We start from the raw sequence: 22562 nt of genomic DNA on the forward strand, positions 1-22562 counted from the left end.
GAGCAGTCAGCAAAGTGGTACTTGCTCTTCCAGTGCTGGTTAAGGACTAAGAATGGAAGAAAGACAGAAGCTAGGAGAAGGGAAAGTCATGGCCCAACTTGCCGGGGCGGTGCAGTAACATCTAACACCCCACCTGGCTGCAGCAGCAGTCGCAAGGTAAAAATGGGCAAAAGGAGCATAAACATTTTGCCGTGCTCAGCAATACGCTGTCCTGGGCAATTGTTTTGTCTCACCTAGCAGGGCCCTTATCAGAGAGCTCTGGTAGCAGTTTACAGATGACAGTGGCTCTGCAGGGGGCTGTAGCTCCCTGTGGGAGGGAGCCAGCCCCAGTGTATAGCTGGGTTCCAAGAGGCAGAGCGATGCCAGCTCGCTTTCTTCCACAGCTGAGGATATGAATTGCCCAGCAGCCTTTGTGCTAGCACAGCCAAACAACCAATTACATGCTGCAGATATGGCATACATGCTGTACTGGAATTGTTCACAACCCACATGCAATTCAAAAGCCACCATTTAACCACCCTTGTCATAACCTCAACCTTTCAGAAACAGTGCTTTGTCACTGAAACAATTGTTTTCTCATGGTTTCAGGTGCCAAAGAAATCAGTGAACTCCACAAGTTTTATGCCTCCTAGCAGCTCTATTCACTTCAGACAATTGGATCAGCATTGTACAGCTGCTACTCCTGCAGTTTTTCATCATTTGCCTGAGTTTATACAAGGGATAAAACAGAGGGCAATTCATCTCTTAGCCAAAGGAAAAGAGCTGGCATTTCTCTCCCATTGAAGCAATGCAAGTGTGATAAAAAGTCTGTGTGATTCTTAAGTAGAGTACAGCATTTTCCTTGGACCAATTACATTTACAGTAATTATTTGCATATTATGATCAATTATTACACAAACAAAAAAGGCAGCTCTGCATCAAAAAATGTAACCAATAAAGTAGAAAAATCTTATTGAAGGATATCTGAGTCACAGAGCTACAAGGTCCTGATTTATTGATGATACAAAACCAGTCAGACTCATCACTGATACTACAATTTCAGTAGACACATGATTCAGCTACACAACCAAAACATAGAATTTATTACATTTTCTTGCCCTTATTGACATAACCTTTTTCTGTTCATGTGGAATTTCACACTGTAAAATCTCACTGTCAACAGATTGAAGACAATTAAGAATATTCCTTCCTTGCTTCTCTGTTGTATATTCTAAAAAGGATAGTGTAGTCCCATACTACGCTCTCTTCTGTCAGCATTAATCTTGAGCTGGAATGTGTATATAGCTCGTTTTGACCTCAGCCATACTATCTTTTTTGCAATGTTAGAGTTGTTTTTGAAGATCCAGAATGAAAATATGGACTACATCTGGGGACAACAAATTTCACCCATTTGAGGAGCGAGCAAACCAAGGAAAATGACAGATGGAGGGGAACTGCGTTGGTGTTAATAAACTGTACATGCTGCTCTGTTTAGTACACAACAGTTCAGAGTACAGTTTTCAGACTGCAAGCCTGGCTTCCCTGGGGACATTCAAAGCAAGCCTGGGGAAAGGAGGGGGAAAAAAATTATTACTTTGCTTAACCACTTCCACTTATAATTCAGTACAAGTCAAACTGCTGGCAGTTCATGGAATATTCAGGGAAGGTTTCTTTTTTTGCCAGGATCCAAAATGGTAATGATTCTGCAAGTAGGAAAACTGCCCTGTTGTAATATTTAACTATCAGAGTTCCGACTCTGGTAATATGGGGGAAGGAAGAGGCAGAAAACTATACTCTCCCTTGAAAACGCTTGTGTGAGAAGTAATGGCAAAACGGTTATAAAGATTCCTGTGGTGCTTTGAAGTGAATGTTAAGACATTTACCCTTGATATATTAATAAATTCCTAGCTCTCTTCCATATTCTTCCATTTTCTTCTGACATTAAATGAGACATTTTGACCCAAAGGATTGTGTAATATTATCGTATGTTATTAAAGAAGAGATTAGATATTAGAGAAGTGATCTCACAAAAATGGGGAAGTGATTCCTATGTATTACTTACCTTCATCACAAGAGGGTGATAAGGCTTTACTAGTAAATTACCTTAACATCCTGAATGAGAGATGTTATAGGAAAACACAGAAATGTATGTTTATTACTGTGCCCTGGTAATAATCATTGATCCTAGGGGTTTATTTTAACCCTCTTGTTTAATTTAGGATCATTATAGTCTCCTGTATTGTGAGCTGCAATATTTAAAACCTCATTACACCTATGACCTTGCAGTTAACCTGTTAGCTCACTGTTTCCTTGCCTGTGGTAGGTCTGGAAGCAAAGGATTTAAGCACTGGAGGTCACTGTATTATTATTGCAACATTCAGCCAGCTGTACACAACCCCACCATACCTCGCATGAAGGAAAAATGCAGAGAGCCAAGATCAAGACAGAGACGAAGGCTGCATGTAAGCATGAATGTGTCTGTCTTGTTGCTGTTGTGGGCAGTCCTACCAATGCCCTGTTATTCACCATATTCAAGGAAAACAGCCTAGAATCTGACCAGGCAGTAGAGCCACATACCTGGAAAAGACTACAGACCTGACCATAGGCAGAATACACATTTTGGGAGGGACTTATGGTTTAAGGCTCTTCAGAAACTTTGTGTGATGTTTGGTGACAATGCATATACCATCTTTATTAAATATCGATGGTTTTCAATCTCCTCACATTTCAATAGCTTACTATTTTCCATTATGTTTCAGTCTTGTTTACTACAGAGAACAAGTGAACAGTGATTTAAATGTTCTTGAAATTCACCCAAACACCATTTAAAAGCTGTGATTTCTTAAAAGGATTGTATTACTCCCACAATTAGAGCCAATGAAACATCGTTCTGTCAGTCCATGACAATAAGCATATATGATTGGAGAATAACTTACGGTGTAATAGTCCTCTGCCTGGGCCCTTCACAAGCCTTAGCTCAACTCTGCCTGAGACAGCAGTACACAGCAGTAGAAATTGCCCTAGTGAGAATGTGATCATCCTACCCCACAGAGTAGCCGATACACAGCACAAGTCATGGCTATGGTAATCAACCACCCTTCAAAAATCTTGAAATCTTGAGGCATCTTTGTGCATTATGACAAAATCCAGTGGCTGTTCCCATCAGTTTGGGTTTGAGGCAATGACGACTGAAAGACAAGAGTGTGTAACAATGATATGAATGGGAGCAATGTTTTATCTGAAGCATTATGTACGATAATAAAGGTGTAAAGGAGCAGCCCATGTTTATTCGTGGCTGATTGCTTAATGGCAAACCTTACCACTAAGCTGAAGCTGACAGAAATCTGAAATCAGAATTTCCTGCAACCCCTTGGTAGTCATAAGCTCTGCATGACTTGTACTGGCTCCTCTGTAACCTCTCCCCAGTACTGCAGGTGTGCAGGGAGTAACTGCTGAGGCAAGCATGTTCATGGCTCAGAGGTACCTTTGGTATAACGGGTACCATAATCCTAAAATTAGCCAGTTTTTATCTTAGATATGGCAGTGACAAATTTTACAACATGTCACAAATCAACTACTACTTTGTTTTTCACATTTTCAGGTAACTTTTCTTTATTCTGCAAAAATGCCAGAACAGTTTTGTAGCCTGTGAAATATTGTTCTTGTGTTTTGATCCTTTGGCATGTGTCATTACAAAGTGTCACCGTAATATGCAGCCACTGCTTTATTTAGAACATACATAGGTGTGGAAAACATCCACACCCTGAGGCACTACACCTCACCCTCAAGCCCTGCCAGCAGCCCTGCCAAGGCCATCACAGCATACAACCAACTTGTCTTCAGGTTGCAACTGCACTTCATAACCCAACAATGCTGCTCTACATATACAATGATTCACCAAATTATCCACCCACAACTATGAAGAGAAAGGGGTGGGAATATGAACTTTCTTCATTGTTTCTCATGGTTATAAGGGTTAACCAAACACCCATGTGGAATGATCAGCTTTGGTAACTGTAAGACATTTAAACTGAGATAGTGTGAATTTGGGAAAATCACAGTGACGCTGAGACATTACCTATATATCTTTTCCGGAAGAGCAAGAGGCTGAGGCGACAGAGTGCAAGAGGATAAGCAAGGGGTTAATGCAGGTTTAGTAGTGCCATTATGACTGGTCATGAGGGGTCATGAGTTTCTGTTGCTAGAAGGCTTTTCTGTGACTGTGCATCTATGCATGCAGGCTATATTCAGCGTTGTTGCCTGTTTAAAAAAAAATGGCAGAGCTAGCTAAATAAGCCTCTACCGGACAGGAGGTAGAAGTGATAGAACTGGGCTAGGAAATCAGCAGTCATGGACATGTATAGTAACTGCTGAGCAACAGATATGCACAGTTCTGGCCATCCAGAGGCACCAGTGTCTTTTCATCCTGACACACCAGTTTCTAGACAGATTTGGGTTGCTCGGCCACTCTTACCTCAGCACGCAACCAGCAGCGAGCGTCAGAGAAGGGCCACGAGCAGGACAGGCTGTCTGCAAAAGAAGAGGGACAAGGGGAATGAGAGTGCTGTGGCTCTGTGAGTCACGGCATGCAATCGTTCATCTCTCAGTACGTGCAGTGTGAGGACAGGCTTTCCTGTCATCCACAGCAGTGTCCCTAGCCCTGCTGTAATGAATCTTGCCAGCCATCCATGGGACAGGAGGTGGGACACCCAGCAGTCGCTGGAGGGTGAGTGTGGTATCATGGCCAGCCTGGTAAATGGCGAATCAGCCTCTCCAGACGAGGACCAAATATGCTCCCTCTCAGGGACCTGCAAAAGCACTCAGCACAAGGGCTTTTACTGTAACAGGAGTTGGCAATTTGAAGAAACACACAACTTGAATTCAAGGTTCATGTATGGTATGTTCATGAAGATTAACCAAGTTTAAACTTATGCTCATAAGCCAAATGCAGCATGCACCGAGAAAAACACATTATTCTGTTGCATTTATGTCAGAAGGATATTACTGTTTTCTCTAATAGAAGCAAGCAATGAAACACTTGACTCGTGCCGGCACCCTTCATATTAAAAAGGATTTATTATTGTAATGCCTAAATCTTGTGGAGGACAGCTTAAGGGCACGCCTCCCACACAAGGACCTTAAAGATTCAGAAGCCAACAAGGCAGATTTTTTTTTTTAAATTCCACAAGTTATGACTGAAAAGAGGACGAAACCTCCGCCCCCCGGCGAGCACGCTCCCCCCAGGGTTAGCCGGAGGCAGCCACACGCCCCTCGCTCCAGAAAGCCGGGACAGGGCAGCACAGTAACGGCTCCTTCGCCCAGCCAGCGGCCTGCCTCCTCCCACGACTCGCACCCCCTCGGCGGGCAGCAGGGCCCAGCAGCCCGGGCACCCCGCCCCGCCTCCTTGAGGAGGATGGGAGGCTGCGCCCGCACTCAAGATGGCTGCCCGCCTCCAGTGTCTCAGACGGGCTTTGAAGCCACAGAGCTGCTGGTTAAGATGGCGGCTCCTTACCTCCGGCCTACGCGGAGCTTGCCCTCGGCCAACATGGCTGCCGCGCCACTATTACTTCCGACGGTAGTGAAGCCTGCTTGCCCTCAGTTAAAATGGTGGCATTCAGTATGCGGCGGAGCGTGCTGGCGAGGCTGCTGTGGTGAGGGGACGGGGCGCGGGGCTGGGCTGGCGGCGGGGTCTGAGCGAGTAGCCGGGAGAGGGGAGGCGAGCGGAGGGGAGGGGAGGCTGCGCCCGCCGCCAGCGGAGGGTAGGAGGCTCCCCGCAGCGCGGCCGCCTGTGCGGAGCTGGGCGCCTGCCGGGCTGAGCGGCCGGCCGTGAAATGGTGGGTCGGGGTCTGGCCGGTGCCGCGGCAGGGGTCTGTGGGCTCGGCCGGGGTTTGGGCAGGGCGTGGGGACGGTGGGGTGCACCTCTGGCCCGCCGCGGGGAGGGAGCCCGCGGACGGCGAGACTCCAGCCCGTTGTGTCCCGGGAAAAGCAGCGTGGCCGAGGGCGGGATGGCTCCTGCCGCCCTCGGTTCCCTGAGAGCCGTTGGCGCCTCTGCGAGAAACAGCGTTTGTGGGTTGTAGGAATTTCTACCGATGCAGTGAATTAGTTGTGAGTGGCCTAGTAAGGTTTTTTTCAGTGGAAAATATGAAATAATCCAATTCTGTTTTCTTCTCTCTGCAGTAGAAGTAGCTAATTCTTTATTTAAATTATAAAGGAATGTTTCTATTCAAGATTTATAAGATGGTTAAGTATTTGGCATAACCAGGAAACTGAAAATCAAAGGTGAAGTCCTTGCCAGTTATTAACTCTGCAGACAATTACCTGTGTGTAAACTTAATGCCCCGCATGGAAGCTATGTGGAGCTGTTTGTCAGCTGCTATCAGGATCAAGTCATAAAGTTGTTTCTGCCTGCTGTTCATGTACTAGCAACATTTAAAAACACTAATTTGACATGCATATGCATGTCAGTGCCATAAGAAGGGTAGAAACTACTGTCTTAAGTTGTTCTCATAAATTATAGAAGTTGCTTTACCAGTGATGATCTGACTGTCTTCTCTTGACAGATGCACCTTGATGGTAAACAGCATCTGTTTTCCATGTGGAAACAAATGTACAGGTTGAATAATCAGCTCCTGACATGACTTCTCTTCAGAACTCAATTTTTTTGCCTATACTTCTAATGTGACACTTCGCCAGAGGGACTTTTGAGAGTTTCTCAGTACTGTTTTTACCAGATAAACAGAGGTCATAGTCATCATTGCTGTTATGTCCTGGGTACAAGTTGCAGTTAGCCAATCCAGTGAGGATATATTTGATGAAGATGCAGATGAGATGTATCTACTACAGAAAGAATGGAACAGCACCATGAAAAAAAGATTGAAGGTATTTCTATAACAATGATTTAGTAGTCTTTTTAACCATTTTAGATTTACTGATACATACCTTGATAAACATATGGCTGATTTAAAGCAGAAAACTAAGAGTGGCTGCGTAAAAGTTATTATATAGTTTCTTCTGAATGTCAGGAAGGTTTAGCAGGGATTTACAGAAATTCTATCCTAGTAGTCATCAGAGCAAAGCACTGTTTTACCAAGACATCGGCTCCCTCTGTACAACCATATGCGTTTGTAAAAGGCAGTGCTAAATTCTGATGTGAGTTATTTGCTTCATACTTGTAGGTATACCACTAGTAGATGTAGGGCAACACAGCTAAACAGTGCTAATAAATAAATATGAGATGTTTGGTTTTTAAGCAGAGTTCTTCATAGTCAGATTTAAGATGTGTGACTCCATGTGGAACCACAATTGGACGTTGCGGTCTGGGTAGCTCTTTGGCTTATTTATTCTAGTGAAAAAAATATTTTATGAAAGCTGGTTTCCGCAGCCCTTCCCTCCGTGGAATTCTGCAGGGAACAAAACAAGTACATAAATCCAGGTTACTTCAACAGATACGTTATCATTCAGAGTGGGGCCAGTAGGGCTCGTCTGCTCACGGGTGAACAGCATTTGGCTGAAGAACATGAATGGAAGCTGTTGTGTAGGCTGTTGATGAGGAAGGGTGTTACAATGGAGCTGTTGTGCTGTTCTCCAAGGAAGAGTTTCCTGCATCTGAGTCCCTTGAAATGACTGGTTTTCTTAAGGGGCTGTTTAGTGTTCTTACACAAATTCCTCTGGTATTTTATGAGTAGATACTGCAAAATCATAAAATGTTATTGAGGTTAGAGCTGTATGTTGGGTGAAATAAAGAAACATTCTTGTTCCTGGCTATTTCTCTAGCAAGGCCACTGGTTTTCTTCTCTCATGAGCAATTAGAAGTTTTCACTCTTACAACTTGCAATTTTGGTGTGAAAAAAAGTTAAGAATTATTCTACATTATATGGTAATGTGATTAGAATATAAAGAAATTAATTGGCGTTACAATCATTAGCTGTTTCTTACAGAAAGCAATCACAATGTTATCTGTATTTATATGTGACTCACTCCATCACCATCTTTTTTCCAGTATAACTCTTTAATGGAGTGAGATCCGGCAAACAGAGAAGCGAGGCTCAATAATTAGTTTTGTGAAAACAGGTATATGGATTACAGACAGGAAAGTACCTGTGCTAAAGGGGAGGCTTTGCAGCCTATATATTTTTAGATGTCTAGAAATCTATATGTGGTATTCTTTGAGGAGCTTTTCATAAAGGAGTTGGTCATCATGAAAGCAAGCATGCTTTCCTTTAGATTTGTCTTGTTTTTTGATGTTTCTAAAAATACTTTTCTTATTTTCTGACCTTCTGGGAATCCTTTTGGAAAAGAACTGGATCTTACAGACAGTAAATCATAATGCACTGCAAAAAGCATGTTTTGGTTTGGCAGTACGGGTGTAGCTGGGTGGGATGTTCAAATCTAGAAGCTGTAATTTAAGAGACTGAATACTTGTTTAAACTTTTTTTATTGTTATGAAATTGTCAAAGGTCCAATTTTTCATTTTCTGAACAACCTATTCCACTACTCCTATTTTAGGAAGGCTATAGGGATGGAATTGAGGCTGCGAAAGAACTTGCACTCCAGGAAGGTTTTAATCAAGGCTACAGACATGGTGCTGAGCTGATGGTTACATGTGGCCGGTTCAGAGGAACCCTGAAGTAGGTTACAAACTCCTTAAGGTAGTGTGTGTGTGGAGAGTGTGTGCGGAGGGACCATGCATGCAGTTTTTTGTTTGTTTTAATTAAAAAAAAAAAAAAGTCCATTTTGAATCTGCCCAAAGTGAGCAACCTGAGAATTCTCACATCTTGAATATAGGGAATTGCCTACCTGGGTGTAGAGTGATCATTCTTAAAAATCATCCTTCAGTTGCTCTTCCAAAATTATCTGAATCTACTTCTTTAAGTTTACTATTCAGTTCTACTGCTTGAATTTCCCAGAAAATGTGAATGAAACGTATACATTTATGTAGTATAGAAATCTTGTTGCATTGCTACCTCCCTTCAACAACTGGAGGTCTGTGTGGGTACATGTAATCACTTTTGTTGTTGTTGTTCTTCACTTTTCAGTGCTCTCTTATCCTGGTGTCACTTTAATGGATGTGATTCTGCTTTAAGTAAGATAAATAATCTTCTTGATGTGGTTGGAAAGCATGAAGAAGATGTGCTTAAGTATCTGAATTCTATTGAACAGCCACATGTCGGACACATTTTAGAGTCTGTTCAGGACATGGACCTTAATCACACAGCTCCAGCTGGGACAGAGTACAGTGAAGTTATAGCTGGAAAACATGAAGATGTTGGCAGCTTTGGTGAAAACACTTGTAGAAATAATGGTGAGGTTGGTTGCTTGCAGTCTGAGTGCAGCAAGGCAAAACTCTGCACAGATCCTGAAAGGTCAACCCTTGCTTGGGTTAAAGAACAGACTATTTGGCTGGTAGAGCAACTGGGCTTATCACTGGATATACTCCATCATGTCCAGCAACTGGAACATTAGTTTTTCTGTCTTGTGGTTTTTAAAATTATCTCAACTGGATTTGATTCTCAGTTTGTGGACCATATGCAGGCTGATGCATGGCTGTGACTCTCTCTAGTCACTTCATAAAATACAGGAATTTTTCACCTTTTATCAAATTCGTCCTCTCATCTTTTGTAACCATTGTGCAGTGCACTTTCACAGTTAATTATTTTTTTCCTCCTCATACAGTTATATTTATTTCATTTTTGCTGAAAACACACCATTCTCTTCAAATGCAGAATTACTGACAATTCCATTGGTTTACTGTTAGACCATCTACTCTTACCCTGTTAGACCACACTGAACATGTTTCCAGTCTAATGAACTTCCTTGTGTTATTTTTGTATTTATTTTGCCAGTTGCTCTAGCCTGACCTCTCTCTCCCTCATTCCCATACTGTTTTTCCAACCTTTCCCAGGGTTATTCACCTTCTTGTAGAAACACGTTGTCAGCCACAGATGCATATTTCTGACAACTCTGTATTTATGTGCCAACGTTCTATATTTGACTCCTTTTCCTGTTGCTTGCCTTAACTGTAGCTGCAAATTGCTCTGGCCAGGAAGTCTTTTCTTTGTGAATGCCTCTCTGCTTTACACTAATTAAACTGATTTACAGTAAGTGAGGAGTTTACTTGTTCTAAGTTGCTTTCCTTCATGTCTGAGACAAAGCAGGTCTAGACAGAGACAAACTTAAATTTTGAACAGCTGACTTTACATAGAAAAAAAAAATTAAAACACAAAACAGAAGTCCACAATACTTTGAGGCCAAAAAAATGCTAAGGTAAAAATTACTTGATTTTCAGAGACTTGAGTTTACAACTTTCTTACTTAAGACTATTATCTTGCCATAGAGGTAATAAGTAAGTAAGTTTGGCTGCCATTCAGTACCACTTCTGCATTAGGGGAAAACAGAATTGCAGTTAAGAGTCTGTTATGGAACCTGTTTCTGAAATAGTGGACAAAATAGGGCTGTCTGTATTAATTACGTATGTACAAAATTGTTCAAACAACTTTCTTTTTCTCAATTTATTTAGCATAATGCTGACACGTATAAACATTACTTTTCTACAGGTGCATGTGTTATGTTATAGCCTGTATCACGTATGTTAGACAGAAATTTCTTCCATACTATGGTAGAATATGGTGCAGACAAAAATAAAGGTTACTAGAACAGTGTTAGACTTTCCAAATTTGGAAGTTTAAAAATGCAAATTCAAGAGTATTACTTCTATGTGTTTAATAGTGTGCAAAGAGGAAACTCCATTCACAAATTACTAAGTAGACAGTGAGCTTGCCAAGTTCTCTCCAACTACTTCTGCAAAAGCAATCTACGCCAGGGAAAATATTGCTTTCTTGTTTGATTATCAAACAATAGGTTGTGTGGCTTACTTATTTATCATAACAGCTTCTGTACTAGCTGTGGAATTACTTTCCTCCACTGTGCACAAAGTTTCTGTGCTTACTGTGGTACTACTTTTTTCTGCGTTATCGCGCAGAGTTTCCAGTTCGGCTGTGGAGAGATTTTCTTTGGGGCTGTCTGTAGTACTTGGCTTATCTATCAAATCTTGCTGACCAGCCACAGAAAGACTTTCTTCAAGACTATTAGAATCCATAATTTGCTCATTTGGTGGTTCAGGTTTTTGTTTCATGTCTACTTCCACATCTTGTGTTTCACTATCAGCTTTCACCTTGGCAGCGTTCCTGAAAATAGCTCTCATGACAACTGGGACTGACATGCAACTGAAAGAAGAAATGAAACATTAGTCACTACTATAGACTTCATCCATTCTTCAACGTACTACTTTTTTTAGACTGTGGCTGACACCTGAATGATAGGTGTAGTGGAAAACAGCACTACCTCTTTGCATCCTTTTGCCTTGTACAACCTAATAGGTGTTACATTGTAACTACAGTATAACTACATGTCCTATACCAGAAACATGTATTGACACAGCAAAGTCAAGTGCTGGATCTTTTGAGTTTAGCAGTGCAAAGAAGCTTTGATAGAAAGAGTGGGAGGGTTTGGTTAAAAAAAAAAAAAGTCATAAGGGTGCTTTTAATGAAAACCTAAACTAATAATATCAAAATATATTAATTCTTGCTGAGTTTTATAATTGTAACTTTCATGTTTTGTATAAGACAGGTACAGAGCATATCTTCTCTAAAACACTATCTAGACTAGAGGAGTTTTTTTCCACTGTAACAGTAGTTACCTGGTTCTGGGAATAGTATCCTCTGACTTAAGACAGGGCAGGCTAATTAAACAGGTCAAAATCCAGCCTGCAGTGACCTTGCTGTCACCAAATAGATAATAGTTGTGTACTAGCTTATGCCTAATGAATTAGGCTCTCAGCCCTTTCTCTAGCATATGTTCATATATCACAGCAACTTGCCTCTCTTGGAATTTGTTTCAGAAAACAAGCCAGAGACAGTGTTGTAGATGTGCTGTATACGCGTGTATTGGCTTTGTGTGGCAAGGTTTTTGGTAGCAGGGGGAGGTTACGGGGGTGGCTTCTGTGAGAAGCTGCTGGAAGCTTCCCCTGTGTCCAACAGAGCCAACACCAGCTGGCTCCAAGACGGGCCGTCCAAGGCCGAGCCAATCAGTGACAGTGGTAGTGCCTCTGAGATAACAGAATTAAGAAGGAAAAAGAAGTTGCTGGGGCACAGAAACAGCAGCCAGAGAGAGAGTGAGAGCATGTAAGAGAAACAGCTCTGCAGACACCAAGGTCAGTGAAGAAGGAGGGGGAGGAGATGCTCCAGGTGCTGGAGCAGAGATCCCCTGCAGCCCCTGGTGAAGACCATGGTGAGGCAGGCTGTCCCCCTGCAGCCCATGGAGGTCCATGGTGGAGCAGATGTCCACCTGCAGCCTGTGGAGGACCCCACGCCGGAGCAGGTGGGTGCCCAAAGGAGGCTGTGACCCCGTGGGAGGCCCGTGCTGGAGCAGGCTCCTGGCAGGACGTGCAGATCTGTGGAGAGAGGAGCCCACGGAGCAGGTTTTCTGGCAGGACTTGTCACCCCATGGGGGACCCACGCTGGAGCAGTGTGCTCCTGAAGGACCGCAGGCCGCGGGAGGGACCCATGCTGGAGCAATTCGTGAAGAACTGCAGCCCGTGGGAAGGACCCACATTGGGGAAGTTCATGGAGGACTGTCTCCCATGGGAGGGACCCCATGCTGGAGCAAGGGAAGAGTGTGATGAGTCCTCCCCCTGAGGAGGATGAAGCAGCAGAAATAACGTGTGATGAACTGACCGTATTCCCCATCCCCCTGCACCGCTGGGAGGGGGGTTAGGTAGAGAATTCAGGAGTGAAGTTGTGCCTGGGAATGAAGGGAGGGGTGGAGGGAAGGTGTTTTGAGATTTGGTTTTATTTCTCATTACCCTACTCTGGTTGATTGATTGGTAATAAATTGAGTTCATTTTCCCCAAACTGAGTCTGTTTTGCCTGTGACAGTAATTGGTGAGTGATCTCTCCTGTCCTTATCTTGACCCATGAGCCCTTTGTTATATTTTTTTCTCTCCCCTGTTCAGCTGAGGAGGGGGGAGTGATAGAACAGCTTTGGTGGGCACCTGGCCTCCAGCCAGGGTCAGCCCACCACAACACCTCACTTTCTGAAAAGAAGCACTGATTTGTATTAGGTAGGTGCAGAAAGAGTCCTTTCCGTGCTATTCTAAGTTATACCAGTCATGAGACTGTCATCAGCTAGAGTCTTCAGAATAGCATATTTACAAAGGAAAAAAGCATCTTTATAAAAGGTGAAACTCTCTTCATTCAAAAGTGTTTCCCTGCCCCACATGCTTTCTACTAGAAACACTTTCCATCCCTATTAATGCTTAAAATTTTTGAAGGAGATACTTAAGACACTGAAGTAACTTATTCTCACTATTATAACTTTTTACTAAAGTGAAGTTTTCTGGTTGCTGAGTTTATGGCATTATGAATGCATATGATATTTCCATTAAATGGACATCTGAGGTTCATTCCAACTTAGGAAATAAAATGAAACTACTTACCGCTTCACAGCTCTTGCTATAAAGTCATCACTAGAATTTAGAGTTGGATCTTGAGGATTTAAATGAAGGCGACATTGGACTTCTCTGGAGGTTATAACATCAATTAGCACTAAGAAAGAACAGAATATAAGTATTTCAAAATAAACATTTTTATAAACATTGAAAACAATTCTTTCACTTTGATGCTTCAAGAGAGGTAAGACTGAAGTCAATGGGAAGGGGCTTGCAGCAATGCTCTTGCATAAGACTTGCTTTTTCCTAATATGCTTAAATCAGAAATAGTAGAAGTTACAATTTATTAACTAACTGCAGGCCAAGACAGAATAGGATTTGAGTATTTGCATTCACTTTGTTTTATGCTGAATACAGAACACTTCTTAGTAAGCAGTTTATACACAAGTGCTACTTCATGTTTTTCATGGGTTGCACACCATTGAGAGTAGCCCTTGGAAGGTATTTGTAACCGAGAAGTGTAGTGCAAGAGCCTAGATAGAACCAAGTACCTTGTCAGCCCAATAAAGAGGACAGTATCAATTATTCCACACATACCACAGGCTAAATTCTCTTTCACAGGATGAAGGAAAAAGACAGAAAAGCTGGTGTTCTTGTGTGGTACCACTTCAAAGTAAAGCAGTTCTGAATCATCTAGAAATAAAATTACTATTTAGTGATATCCACCCATTGAACCTGGACTCTGGCTGAATCACATACCAGAATTTAAAGAATACTGATGCAGTAGAATCTAATTATTCATTACTTTGGCAATGTAATTTATGCTTATAGAAGTGTCAGGCCTAGGAGATTTTTTTTTTAAATATTCAACAGAGTGTAATACTGGAATTAAGGATTTTTTTTTTCATTTAAAATACTCCACAAGTAATGACAATTTTGGCAAGGGAGCAGTAAATCTGTTAACACCCTGCTTAGAAGCTAGTTTCTCAGTAATACTCTGTTGTTACTTTCAACCACATGATTTACCTTCATTTATATGCTTCTCAGAGACACAGGTGCTAATAAGGCTGTTATATGCCACTTGATGTCGAAGAATCTCTATTACACCAGGCACACACTTCGGATGGCTAAATGGGATTTTACTGATGAAGGCTCCTGCTAAATCTGATTTTTCTGAGCCCTTGTTTATGAAGTAACAGTGCTTTGGGCAATCTGGAAGAGACTGAACAAGTATGGTGATATTTCAAGCACTGAAAACAAGAAAGTAAAGCTTGATGTTATCAGGCAACTGCACAATCTGACAGCAAAAATAATTTTGGAAGACAGACTTCTAGCATGTCCATCATGTCTGTCTGCATTTCGGTAGAAGTATAATCCTTAGAGGAAGGTACAAGGTCCACTCTCCCTCCCAAATGCATCCAAATTAGGCAAATATACCCGGAGCCAAGTGGCCGGGTGTTCAAGCGCCACCAATTCTTCCAACTACTCTTCAGAGCCTCATAGGCTATAGAAATGTTAACAACCAAGATCTTCTCTCAGAAGAATACCATAGTATTGCTGCTTGATGGTTGTACAAATAGGATAGCAGTTTTGTCTGAAATCTCTTCAGGGTGTCATATGGTGTTCCTCCCTCTATCACTACTGCTTTCTTTGGAGGAGCATGTTTGGCTAGAATATCTCCCGATGATTCATTTGAAGAGGAGGAAAAGAGGAGATAGTAAGAAAAATTTGCCACCTGTCCATGTTGACAGTGATTCTATGACAAAATTAGAAGTGCAATATTGTGTTATCTACTTCAGGATGCCAAATGGGAACTGTCACCTTAAGAACAGGGCAGGGCAGTTAATTAGCAGGGTCTACATTAAGAAAAGCTGAAGAGCAGAATAAAAGAGCTTTTCCTCGTGTGATCATGGAGCAAAAGGTTTCCCCTACATTCCTTTCAAGGTTAGAATTCAATTTAGTAATTTATTTCTAGAAATAAAATCTTTAAACTCAGAAGCAAAACAATCTCCCAGCAAGTACTAATATTTTAGGGAATTGCTGAAGAGTTACAGAGCCTTTCACATGTATCTAACAGAAGTGAAAAATTCATCCCATCTTATGGGTTTTACACAGAAAAGCTTAGCTAAAGCATATTTTAGCATGGTGTAAACTTACTGCTACCTTCTGTACCACCACCTCATATTCCAAGAACTATGTAGGTAATAGGTGTTGCTAACACTGCTAGTAGAAGAGAAAGAAGTGCCCTATTCTTTTGTTTTGAATGAATTGCAAAATTAATGTTTCCTAGCAAAAAAAAAAAGTAGATATTTGAAGTTTGTCTTGTAGTTGCCCTGTATGTAAGTCTGGCAGAAAGCATCTTAGCCACCATTTTCTATTCTAAAACTTCTCCTCTACATCTAATGTAGCCTAAATTAAAAATTGTTAATAAAACAGTTACTAAAAGGGAAGCCATCTACAGTTAAACAACCATGGCTCTAGATAGTAATTGACATCACTGTTGTAACACTTTACGCTTTTCTACCTGCCAGTCCCTTTAAAAGGAATCAGTATTCCTAGTGTTACCTAATCAACAAAACTTTTTTGTTAAAACAGCGTGATATGCGATGTGACATGCAGCATGATAAAAAGACCTTCAAAAATCTAGGTAAGTACCATCTCGGGACTTGCTTCTCACACCAGCCAATAAGTTTCCTTCTTTTTAAGGCATTAATGATAAAGTTCTGAGCAATTTTTAGAAGAGTAAATATTTGGGTTACACACTAATTAGTACGACTTCAGCAGCCATGCACACAGTGTTTCATTAATGAGGATGAGAAGCGCACTTACTTGAAAGGGTCTTATATTGCTTCGTAAATAACTTGAACTATTTCCTAAAGACCATTTAAATACTGTTGGGATTCTGGGAAGTCTGTGTTGCTTGCTTATGGGGAAATGTAATTCAGTATATATCTTGCACAAGGGCAGAGTGTGTGTCAAATGCACATTATACTCACCACAAAGAAACAGGATTTTTGTGTAGACAAGTCTTCACTGCATTTTTCTTTAAGGGTAGACTGAACAATCAGATCATATAGAGGAGCTAGTTTCAAGCCAGTAATCTGAATTCCTGAAACCAGGTGATTTGTTTTTATTAGCGTTTAGGTTATGACTGTACATGAAAGCTAATATTAATAACAAAACCAATGTTTTGAAAAGACAAAAACAATCTCCTTTCTTATTCCTTTTTTTACTAATGGGAATTTGAGGTAGAGTGTTTAACAGCTTTGCCTGTAATTGTCATATCTTTCTTAGAACTTTTGTGTTTTGCACTGGTTGCTAAAATGTTACACTTGGGTTGATAGAACAGAACACGTTCTGCCCCAGAAACGAGTTTTTCCTCTTACAACATTAACACAGGGAAATAAAAAGCAAATAAGACATGCATAGTCACAGAAGTACTTAGTCTTAAAAACAATTATAACATGCCTGTGAGCCTCTGTATCTCTTCAATACTGGATGAGGACATAGGAATAGGCTGGTGAAACTTCAGCACAAAAAAAGCTGGCAAATCCATGCTGCATTCATCAGTCAGTGGCAAAAAAGCAGGGTTACTGGGGGGAAAAAAGTCAGAATGAAAGCTTGTTACAGGAATTGACATAACAAGGACTCTTAGTGCAAGGCCACTGTCAGATCCCTAGTAGCTTACTACATTCCATGCTTTGTCTTGAGAAAAGTCTTCCTTTATAAACGCAACTATAGCCTTTAACATTTTAAAACAAGGTTAATAATAAGACTAGCAGAAAGGAAAAGAGAGCCACCAGAAACTGAGGAACAGTGCACAAGGGTGTTTGCTATAAATTGTTCTATAGTGATTTATTTTGGAGAATTACTTCAGACTTTCCCTCCAGCCTAACAGTGAAGTAGAGAGAGATAAGGTGTCAGTATCCATGGTGGGATGACAAACTATTTTGTATAGTTAAGGTGTAATATCACTCAATATATGCTTTATTTACTCTGAAACCATGCAGGAGTTGCTTGTTGAATACTAGGAAGTTAAATAATATTGTTCCAGTGGCTCCTTCTGGCTTCAAATCTATGAATAAATCCATAGTTCAATGCAATTGACACAGTTAAATATGAACACAATAATTTTGAAGTCTGTTTGGGAAAACTGTAAAAGCCACAGGTTACAGAGGGTGTTGGTATAGAGCATAATGCCATCAGTAAAAATGAGCTTCCTCTTTTAGCAGAGGCTAAATGTAAGTTATGCTGAGGTTAATGCCAATGACTTCTAAGTACATTTCTGTATTGAGAAGTGTCCAGAGCCTCACCTGTCCTCTCCAGCTTTAGAATCTACAAGCAGTGGAGAAAGAGGAAGTTTGTGGAGCGTATCTGTGCCTTCAATAGTTACAACTGTTTTTATTCCACATACCTGGGAACCTGAGGGAGAAAGAGAACTGCATTGTTTTCCTCGTGTCAGTGTAAATTAATCCTATGCATACAAAACACACAATGGTAAGGTCTTTTAAAGGTCAGGTCCAACTGACAGCCACAATGGCTTGGGCAGCAAGGAGAGGCCTGCATAGACCACACCCAAAACACCAAAGTTGCCCAATGGTGATAGCAGCAATAGCTGCTTTTGGGACATGCCATGAAACAGATCAAGAAACCACCAGTCATTTTCATGCTGGCTAGGCAGTTATTTTGTTTGATGTCACTCTCACTTCAAATTGGGTCAAAAGCCAAGATATGGGAAAGTAGTTTCCTGATGTATAATTGTGCTAAAGTTCATCACATAAATCACTCTGCTAAACTAGAATTTTAAATCTTATTTCTGAGCTTCATTAATGAACTTTGCTTAACGAAACAGGTAGTGCTGAAAAAGTTATCACGTTAGTTATTTCTACTTTTCTAGCTTTACCAGGATTTAGTTCTGCTTCCAAAACTTGATAGGGAGAAATGTAAAATTCAATGTTCATAGGAGTTCCTGAGGAATTAAAAAAAAAAAAGGTTACTACACATGTCAATAGAGGAAATATGCTAAGCATCTGGACACAAAGAGGAAAAAAACCAAGAGCAGTGTAGATGGGCAGAAGGGGATTCCTCGTAAGAGTACATCTCTAATTACAGTATATGTTCAAATCACAGCATTTTCTTAGTCCGCATTTAACAGCTAAACCCTCAGTGTATTAAAGTCATCAGACATCTGTGAAAAGGCTAGATTAAGTTTCTGTCTCTTGCACAATAACCTGTTGTTCAGCCTTTAAAAAAAAACTAGCTGAACTGCTATCCTTCAGTGACTAGTCTGAAATAGAAGGGAAAGTTGTGGTAGTTGCATAAGGGACACTCACATCAAGCTGTGCAATAGGATAGCAGTAGCATGTATTAGAGGTACTTTTATGAACTATCACACGTTAACGGTTAAAGCACACTTCTGACAGTGTAGATGAACCAAAAAACCTTACCAACTGACTGTATTTGCCTTTTAGGTAGCATGAATATTATCTCAGCTACTACCACTGTCATCTCATGGTTACTCCCAAACTGTGGTTTCCCACATAACCTCAGAATATTGCTGGCTTTGCTTTTCGGCTGCTGCAAAGTCAATGTTGCAGCAGCTGATAAAGGACCTGGCCTCTTTGTATTTTCTCCTTCTGTGTATCTCTACACTATCTGAGAATACAGACACAGTAAGTCCCTACAGCATGTTTTATTTATAATAGAGGATCTTTACTGTAAACAAAGATCAACTCAGTAGGGTTTTTAATTACAATTCATTGAATCCAGGAAGAAAGAAAAGAAAAAAAAAAAAAATCACCTCCAGTTCTTGGCACCAGGTGTCCTACTTTTCCGTGAAGTACTTCAGTAACTCTGTTTACATCCTGTGTTCTAGTTCAAAACACATCTTGATTAGTGTTTCCCGAGTTGCAGTGCTAGCTAGGCTAACGTAAAGGATAATTTGCACCCTTAATCAAAGGCTGGCAATGCTTTCTTGGAAGTAGATTGTGTCTCTATTTGTTATGACAGCTTCCAAAACACCATCATTCCACTCATGCATCACTCCTAGGACTTGGGCTTCCAGTTTCAACCCTGTATCTAAGCTGTTTCATGCTGCAATTTGATGTGCTCTTTACCAGCGATGAAGAGGGACAAAAAATATTGGAGTGGCAGGTTGAGCAAGGAGTGAGGAAGTAACCTGGATAAACTCAACCAACCAATCTCTAACCTCAGATGTGATCATACAGCTGAATACATACAGCCATACAATCACATAACTGTGTATTAAAACTCTGCAGTGCATTAACTTATATCATAGGTGGGACAAATAATCTATTTAACTCATAAATAATATTTACTGAGATGTCAGTGATCAGCAAGGATATAGTATATTTATTTGTTCATGGAGTTGGTATGCTTCATAAGGGAACACTGTAGAAAAATAAGCCAAGAGTGTGTTTCACATTACAGAAGGCCATGCTTGCCGAGAGTACTTAATGGGCAAGATATCAGAAAAGATGCTTCAAAAATGCAGAAGGAAAGCACTGACCTCAACTCTGATTTTCTGAAAAGAATGAAAATCATTGTACAACTACCAGAGGGTTTAGGAAAATCCATTCCCCATCTGTCTGTAACCCTACTCTTTGAAGGGAGAAAAGAGAAAAGGAAGGATAGGAGGAAAGTTAGCATCCACTACCCCTGATCTAAAACCTGAGCACAAAGTGAGTTACCCAAACAGCAGGACCTCCGAAAGGTATATTTTACTTCTGCCACAGGGAGATTTAAACATGACTGCTGGCTTTCAGATGCACTGTTTGGTCCTAGTGGGTGGTCACACGCGCACACACCCAAGCTCTGCAACCAACCAGTTTCCCAGCAAGTCTCTTAGATAAAGCACAGGAGTTCAGTAGATCGTCTTGTTTGACATGCCTGGGGTTGGCAAACTGCAGAAAGGTTTCAAGCTTTCCAGTGGGAGAAAGCTCATTAGCCTTCCACATCCTGCTCTATAATTAGATCAGTTAACTTGTTTTTTAGTGAAATGAAGGGGTGGGAGTGGAGGGAAAGGGAGGAAGAGGTAGCCTTCAAGTTACCTGTCTAGAAGAGACATTGAATAAAGATCTTTTTCAAGGGCCTGCAAAGCAAAGTATCCCTTAGCTTTCATTTCGCTAGGAGAAAGAGAAGACAAATTCTTATTTTTGTAAGTAAACAAAAGCTAGGCTATGAATTTTAAGTTTTTCAAGTAAAAATAAGTTGCAACCTGTTTCCTGGAATTTGATACAGATTTGACAGGTCTTCTAGAATCTCTCCAAAGGCATCGTAGTTCTTCATCCTACCAAAAAGAAACAATTGCTATCATGCTACTAAATGAGATGGATAATAAGTCTTTTATATTTAACTTGCTAGAAAAAGCACCATTTCAGAGTGACATAGGCCCCCTCCTTATCAGATCTGGCAAGTAGCAGTACTGCTTTTAAAGAAGATAGCAGGAAATGTGAATCCTTGGCTCTGTTGCAAAAAGCAATGTAATTATAGCTGACACTGGTTAAACACACACTACTGAAAGCAATAGATGTGCACGATACACAAATTTGACAGCTCATCAGCTGCAAAGCACTTTTCCTAATGTTCCAATAAAGCTAGTCACGTAGTAACACTTCCCTAATACAATGCACTTGTACATTGTTCTTTTCATCAAAATATCAGGGAGTATATGAATATTGCACTTCACAGCACCCTGTGAGAGAAACAGATCTTAAATACAATTGATAGATACATCAATCAAAAAAAGAACAGGGGACAAGTGGCTTGCGTAAGTTTGTGAAGGAATGGTTCAGACTGCTCAAAACCCTGAATTCCCGCAGATTCTGACTAGCTGTGATAGCCTGGAGCTCTGCTCGGACTAACCCACCAGGTATGTACTCACCTGCTTAAGTGGATTTTACAAGCCTTACTAAACTCTCTAGTGCTGCAGTCACACAGAGAAAACACGAGTACTCAAGAAAACACACCTTCTCCTTCCATGCAGATGCGGCTGCAATGTGGATCAGCAGAGACCAAATAAGCCTGCCTGGACTTTAACATTGGGACAAATCCTTTACAAACAGAAACCTAAACAAGTTGCTCAGCTTTTCCATGGCTCTTTCCAACTGGACTAGCGGTGAAGCAGGGAAAATGGAGGGAAGCAGGCATGCAGGTACAGGCACAGACACAGCACCAGCCTCTGGATTAGCTGGCTGGTTCATCATGATTTTTGTTACTTTGAGACTCACAGGAAACATTACACATACAACAGCCTTACAACCAAACAAAATACTACACCAAGAGGTGTAGAAGTGATACTTGCACTTCATGCCAAATCCTAACAAAAACAGGAGGGCAGACAAGTAGTACCAACAGTGCCAATGGTAACTATATGCCATCGCTCAGAGCCAAACTGCTGGCAGTTAACATCACTGGGAGTCAAAAACCTAGGAAAATGCAAGACATAGCTGTTTACACCCATAAAGATAATGTAACTTGAATTCTGAGGAAAGAGAGGGCTGGAAAAACTAATGGTGCATTCAAGTCCACATAGAAGAGAGATTAAATATGCAAGGTCAATGATTATTCTTTTTCTCTTTACTTTCCCTCTCAACTGTTCTGCCAAGTTACTTAAGCAAGAATCCTATTTCTTAAATATACTCATTATTAGTAAAACCTGGAACCTTGATCATATTGGCTGGAGAACTTCTAAATGGACTTTTAAGGTGGTGGCCTGACCTGGAACAACAACTATTCATACAGAACAAACTGTGGTAATAAAAAAATTAAAAATAAAAAAATATATATATAGTGCCCTACTGCTACATGAGAAAATTAAAGTAACATCTCCTTCTATGCATTTGCAAAGAAAAACAGGGCAGGTGATATCACCTTGCTTTCATTGCTGTGACAGAAGCCTGAAGGACATGTAGTTAAGACATTTGCATAAGGACAATACAAACACTATTTAGTATTTTGTGGAAGGAGAAGGGGAAAAGTAATATCTGGTTTGGATCTGTAAATCTGCCAGTGCTGAATTTTCATCATCAGTCCATTTCCAGAATTACAGGTCCAAGTAGTTCTACAATTCTTGCAATCAACACAAATGCCAGTATTCAAAGGCTGTGTTCAACTGGCA

The 22562-nt window shown here is 40.9% G+C and overlaps 1 protein-coding gene across 6 annotated transcripts; it reads left to right on the plus strand.

Annotated features, from left to right (window-relative positions):
• Positions 1-5412: 5412 nt before the first annotated feature.
• YAE1D1 (Yae1 domain containing 1) lies at positions 5413-11937 on the plus strand. 6 transcript variants are annotated; one of them, XM_010581774.1, is made up of 5 exons: positions 5413-5630; positions 6719-6858; positions 8485-8606; positions 9015-9280; positions 11158-11937. In XM_010581774.1, exons 1-5 carry the CDS (start codon positions 5477-5479, stop codon positions 11223-11225), a joined length of 750 nt encoding a protein of 249 aa, XP_010580076.1. In that variant the 5' UTR covers positions 5413-5476; the 3' UTR covers positions 11226-11937. The 6 variants fall into 6 exon arrangements, with proteins under 6 accessions (XP_010580076.1, XP_010580075.1, XP_010580077.1 ...); XM_010581773.1 differs by having other exon boundaries at positions 9015-11937; XM_010581775.1 differs by having other exon boundaries at positions 5587-5630; positions 6540-6858; positions 9015-11937.
• Positions 11938-22562: the final 10625 nt, after the last annotated feature.

This window comes from Haliaeetus leucocephalus, unplaced genomic scaffold (assembly GCF_000737465.1).
Source record: "Haliaeetus leucocephalus isolate CR32 unplaced genomic scaffold, Haliaeetus_leucocephalus-4.0 Scaffold808, whole genome shotgun sequence".
Lineage (NCBI taxonomy): Eukaryota > Metazoa > Chordata > Aves > Accipitriformes > Accipitridae > Haliaeetus > Haliaeetus leucocephalus.

Bases quoted from the DNA above. Each gene is read 5' to 3' on its own strand.
- YAE1D1 (XM_010581773.1), top strand. From the start codon at position 5,477: ATGGCGGCTCCTTACCTCCGGCCTACGCGGAGCTTGCCCTCGGCCAAC. The intron at 5,631-6,718 runs GTGAGGGGACGG...CCAGATAAACAG, and splicing joins GTGCTGGCGAGGCTGCTGTG to AGGTCATAGTCATCATTGCT. The intron at 8,607-9,014 runs GTAGGTTACAAA...TTCACTTTTCAG, and splicing joins CGGTTCAGAGGAACCCTGAA to TGCTCTCTTATCCTGGTGTC.